This window comes from Mercenaria mercenaria, chromosome 5 (genome assembly GCF_021730395.1).
Source record: "Mercenaria mercenaria strain notata chromosome 5, MADL_Memer_1, whole genome shotgun sequence".
In the NCBI taxonomy this organism is placed as follows: domain Eukaryota; kingdom Metazoa; phylum Mollusca; class Bivalvia; order Venerida; family Veneridae; genus Mercenaria; species Mercenaria mercenaria.
In genome coordinates this window covers 2,471,063-2,476,939 of record NC_069365.1, presented here as the reverse complement: position 1 = coordinate 2,476,939, position 5,877 = coordinate 2,471,063, and the positions used below count along the sequence as shown (strand labels likewise).

Here is a 5,877-nt window from a genome sequence, read left to right as displayed (position 1 = left end):
AGTGCGCCGAAAAAGAACGGCGGGAACTACAAGACAACAACAACATTCCATTTGCAGAGAAAATTAAAAAATAGTATTTTGTGTGTGAGATTTTGAGACTTCGAATATGATTTTCACTTCTTCAAAACAACCCATTTCGCAAAGACGACCTTTAACTCTTGTTACGTTTTGATACTGTAACATACCTACTCCGTTCTCCATTTCTGTTTAAAATGTGCAATGCATTTGTCTTTATTAGTCTGTTAGTGGTCTCGTACATTGTACAAGGTCAACGTAATTTTCTTTCCTTAGCTGACGTCATTGTATTGAACTGAATATACTTGTAACGGAAGAAGCAGTTGTGGAAGAAAGAAATAAGTCACAGTTACTTGAAATTGATGTTTATAGAATCAACGCGGTCAATCAGGTCCTGGTATATTTATCAAACATAATACCATATACAATTATAGATAAACCGTCCTGCAGAGGGACATTTGTGAAAACTACATATACTTTTAGGCGTATGATCTGTACATGTTTTTCTTTTTGTCTGCTCTTAGACCAGAAACATATTTGTACAAATGTATAAAGCACATAGATACTATCAAGCATTGTATCTAATGCCAGAAAGTAAAACCATCTAGAGTGTGCACTTTGTACTTTCCTGTACTTAACCTATAATGTTAAATATAGTTTACATAATAATATTCATCTGCATTCATCTGCAATCATTTCTCAGATTGTTATTGTAATTCCTAGAATGGATTTTCCACTAATTTGGCCTTGATACAAGGGTGCAAAATTCAAGAAATCACAATCAAAACTCATCAACAATATAACCAACACTTGACCTTATTATAACAATGTAAAGTAGGAGGTGTTAAGCGGAAATATGAATGACACCATTGACATGACAAAGATAACTTGTCACAGTGGAAGAGACTTTATTATTATTATTATTATTATTAAAATGCTGCCACACGGCGCATAAATTCATCCTCTACTAGTACAGACACAGAGCGATCTGACCAAAGGGACAGAGTGAGACAAAACCCCCACGACAGAGAGATCAGAAATCAGATACAGGCTTGTCCGGCTAACTTAGCCTAGCTCGTTGCGAAGAGACAGCCTGGTTCTTTAACGTGCCCAGTGTATAGCACTGATACACGCAAGGATTGCCTGGGTTCCTGACCAGTACACCTCTAGTTGGATGGGAAACACTGAAAAGCGTTTCTGAAAATTCCCGAGTAGCTGCCGGGGATCGAACCACCGACCTCAGGATCGGAAGGCCAGTGTGCAAACCACTGAGCTATCCGTCCACCTTGAAATATGATAATGGCTGAATTGATTATAATGTCTCTAGATGCAGGCGTACTTATTTCTAACACTCATGTATGAACATACATTGTAAACGTTAGCGTGTTTAGAAGTAAATACATCTGCCAATGTTTCCTTGCGATTGGTGTTAGAATACCCATTTCGTTCTGTGAATATAAAAGTTTTCATCAGTGGGCTTACACGTTTAAAATGCCACATTTCTAAATGATATGAACATATATTATTATTACTATTATTATTATTATTATTGTAACACATTTATATAATATTCTTTCATGCACATGTACACGTTTAAAAATGCTTTACAGAATACGGTTACAAATTCAACACAAGCAAAAGTACCTCTTTACATTCACAAAAACATGAATGTAAAACATATAGATAAAACAAAACAAGACAAACCTATTTACATATCAAAAAATAAAAATAAACGGTCCAGAAATTTCCTGTTTTTGTTAAAGTTATTTTGACCGACATATAGTCTCCAGAAGTTGTCAATGCAAAGGCATACAATACCAGCTTTTTTTAAATAATAAATTCATAACACAAAAGAATTAATTGTATGTTATGTTACACATCAGTTATTCTCTCTGCATGGTATTTACCCGTTACATGATTTTCTGACACGGACACGTCACATGAAGACACATTTGCAGATTTTGACACGGCATGGGAGATTTTGTGCCCATCACTTTCCAACGTGTGTTTCTCTGTAGAGATGTTTTCTCCTTTGCCCAGCTGTTGCCGGTGTATCAGCAAGTACACGCCAAGATTCAAGCAGCCGCCGATATTTGAAAATGTTGTAACGAAATGGAAAATTGGCTGCGGGACGTTTTCATCAACTAGCCCCCAAACGCCATACAAGGCCATGGCCCACCACTGTATGAAGAACGCGGCCACGAACAGCGACATGGCACGTGCTGCACGATGTGAGGCTCGCATGGATGCTGACATATCATGTACAGACTTTTCGAATGTTTCTGTCTCGTCGCGAATGCGTTTCCAGGTCAGGATATAAAGAATTGTGTTGACTATCACAATCAACAAAAGTGGAATTGTTGTAAAACAGATGTTAGCCACCTTCCCCTTAACGCCGTCAAAGTAACAACTGAAAACATGAAAAATAATTTTTGCTTGTACCTTGATGTCAGCAAACGTCTTACGAACTGATCCGGCTTTGACGTGTATCATTGACGTGTATCATTCACATTAGTAAAAAGTCTAAAAACCAAGTTCTTTGAAACTTTAAAATCACATTATGCACCATCTAAGAAATCAAACAGTTTAGATAAATTTAAATATATCATTGAAGACCATTCTGATCGGTTAGTCTAAGAGGGACCGATGGAAGATTAGCTTAGCTTAATGGGCTACCCTCTATAAATAAAAACTTTACTTACTTACTTACTTACTTGTTATGATTTAAAACAAATATATCTATGTCCCAGTTTGTTGTCAATTCCATACATAACTTTCAAAACCATAGTACAAGGGAGAACTACGCAATATATCAAACGTGTCTGTAGTACATTTAATTCTTGTCTTCAAACTAAAAACCTGCAACTTAAGTTTAGTAAAGAAATAAAAAGAAAACTATAAAAAATCGACTTACAACGAGCCGTTGGTTCCCAGTTGTCCAGTTATCCCGGCTATGGTGGCTCCTATAAAAGGGGTGCCAAACGTCCAAAGAAGAAGTTTCCAATCACGCCTCCCAAAGTTTAAATGTCTATTAAAATACATCAGCATAAATGCGTTGATGGCAACTACATTCACCATCAAATTTTGTGAAGTTACAAAAACAGCCAAGTTGAAACCGTAGTATTCACAAAGTTCCTTTGGATACACGTGATCACGGACAATCACAATATGCATGTGGTCTGTGAAATGTGACACGTTAAAGAGGCCGTCACATATTGCCAAATACACGATAAATCGCTCACTCCTTGACCAGGTGTTGGTGAAAAACGTGTGATAACTCTTCCGTTTAAAAGACAGAATAATAGAAATCACTGCGCAAACGAAACTTGTGCAAATACATAAAATGGCTGGAATATGAATATAGTAAAACGATCCATTTCCGATGCCATATAACGGAATATCGTATCCATTCTGCAATCTAGTCTTGACGAGTCGTTCTTCAGACGTTGACGTCACGTTATAATCTAAAGATGAAGTCGACATAGTTTTATTCCACGCTCGGTTATTTGTTGAACTGTCTTGCTAAAATAGTTGAGCATTGACACCTAGACAAAGAAAATACGGAAGTTTAAAGATGACAATACAAACAGCCGAGCGAATAATCATGCTGGATAGTGTTTCATTATCACGACTATAGTTTGTTTTTATGGTGGCTGATTTCTGCCATTTCGTGTGTTCGTGTCGGCGAGGCGAAATGTCGAAGACACGAAAATACGAAAGGTTGAATTAATGCTTATTTGTCGTGTGTTGGCCTTTCGACTTTCGAGGCGAATACACGAAGTAACGAAACGTTGAAGGCGAAATAACGAAATTTCAGAGCGAACATTTGTATTAATCACTTTTCGTATCGGCGGGTATTAAACCTTCGTTATTTCGCCTTCAATGTTTCGTTACTTCGTGTATTCGCCTCGGAAGGCGAAAGGAGAACACACGAAAATTGAGCTGTTTTCGACCTTTCGTTACTTCGACCCGCCGAGACGAACAAGTGTAGGGTCTGCCTTAATACACTATAATAATGGCACAAAATGGGGCGTAATGTATATATGAATTTAATACCAGAACTGAAATACTTGAAGAGTGACATATTTTATTGCATATGAAACATTTTCTATCATAAATTGAGAATATTTTTTTGTATAAATGGTAAAACGCATTATCTAGATAGCATTCAAAGTTCAGGTCGTCGTAATGATATGCCCCGTAAGACTGACAGAAGCTTAATGTATGTACAAATTTAATACTAGTGATAAAATATCTAAACAATGACATCGTTTATGGAATATAAATCATTATCTTTCGTTTTAGGGCAAATATCATTTATTAATGGTAAAACACATTATTTAGATAGCATATTCATTTCAGCAGCATATGTGTAATTATTATGCGCATGACTACCGGAAGGCGAATTCACGAAAGGACGGAATTGCACATTTGTCGTGTGTTCGTGTTGGCGGGTCGAAGTAATGAAAGGTCGAAAACTGTTTATTTCTCGTGTGTTCGCCTTTCGACTTTCGAGGCGAATACACGAAGACACGACAAAAGAAGGTCGACAACACAAAGTTTTGATACCCGCCGACACGAAAACTGATTAATACAAAAGTTCGTGTGTTCGCCTCTGAATTTTCGTTATTTCGCCTTCAATGTTTCGTTACTTCGTGTATTCGCCTCGAATGTCGAAAGGCGACCGCACGACAAATAAGCAGTTTTCGACCTTTCGTGTTTTCATGTCTTCGACATTTCGACCCGCCGACACGAACAAATATGCATTATTTCGACTATTCGTGTTTTCGTTACTTCGACATTTCGCCTCGCCGACACGAACACACGAAATGGCAGAAATTAGCCACCATATGTTTTAGTATTTAAAACATGTTCATTATTTGTTTATGGTCCTACTATAGATAAAAATGTTACTTTTTTGATTAATCACTCAAATCTAAATGATCATAGACATTGTTCACTGAAAGTAAAGGTCGTTAAAATCTGTCATATTTCAATGATGAAATGTGTTTCAAAACGTATATTTTTACAATAAAGTAGGCAAAACACATTGTTTAAACTGCAATTCTATTGAAGCGGATGATCTCTGAATGTCTAAAACTCTAAAGTGGAAGATGCATGTTAGATTCTGAGTGTACAAACTGCTAACGCACTTAATTATAAATACATGAAGCTTTTTCATTTTGTTTCAAAAGAATAATTATTCTATGTATCTTTTTTCAAAAGATAAACTAATGAGACGTAGAAACGTCGACCACTTGAAAAAGAGACTGTGGCTATTTGTACATGTAATTTTTCTTCCGCATAGATACGTTACAGTAAAAGATAAAACCATGATATTTAATCTTCAAATGTTTTAGTCATTGATATTTAGCAGGATGTAATACATAAAAACAATAAATCTCTTAAACTAAAAGATAGATTAAAATCTACAAAACTATAATGATGTACTGATATAACGGAACTTAATATGAAAGGATGTCAAGGAAACTGAACTATTTTTTTTAAACATACTGCATGACATGAATTCTCTCCAATACATCAATCATTATTTAAAAAATTGCAACATCTAAAGCAACAAGTTAGAAAGTCCAAGCATACATGGAGGCGTTATGGTAAAACAGATCAGTTTGAGTCGTATAAAGCAGTAAGAAATGAAAACAATTTTGAAATCAAACGTCAAAAGAGAAGCACACTCAATGAAAAGATAGAGAACGTTAAAGGTGATTCCAAGACTCTGTATGGATTGGTATCTGAACTATCTGGTACCAAATCTGAAAACCCACTGCCTCAAGGAGACTCTAATAAGTCATTGGCCGAAAAACTTGCTGACTTTTTCATGGCAAAAATCTAAATAATACG

General features: G+C 36.1%; 1 protein-coding gene across 1 annotated transcript; it reads right to left on the bottom strand.

The window, feature by feature from the left end:
- Positions 1-402: 402 nt before the first annotated feature.
- On the bottom strand, positions 403-3,578 carry LOC123558712 (uncharacterized). The gene is made up of 2 exons (XM_045350589.2): positions 2,930-3,578; positions 403-2,425 (listed from the first exon to the last, which is right to left on the bottom strand). The coding sequence occupies exons 1-2, from the start codon at positions 3,496-3,498 to the stop codon at positions 1,888-1,890; spliced, it is 1,107 nt and encodes a 368-aa protein (XP_045206524.2). The 5' UTR covers positions 3,499-3,578; the 3' UTR covers positions 403-1,887.
- Positions 3,579-5,877: the final 2,299 nt, after the last annotated feature.

Excerpts from the sequence above, each read along its gene's own strand:
- LOC123558712 (XM_045350589.2), bottom strand. The coding sequence starts at position 3,498 with ATGTCGACTTCATCTTTAGATTATAACGTGACGTCAACGTCTGAAGAA. Across the intron at positions 2,426-2,929 it reads CTGGGAACCAACGGCTCGTT|TTGTTACTTTGACGGCGTTA; the intron begins GTAAGTCGATTT and ends TCATGTTTTCAG.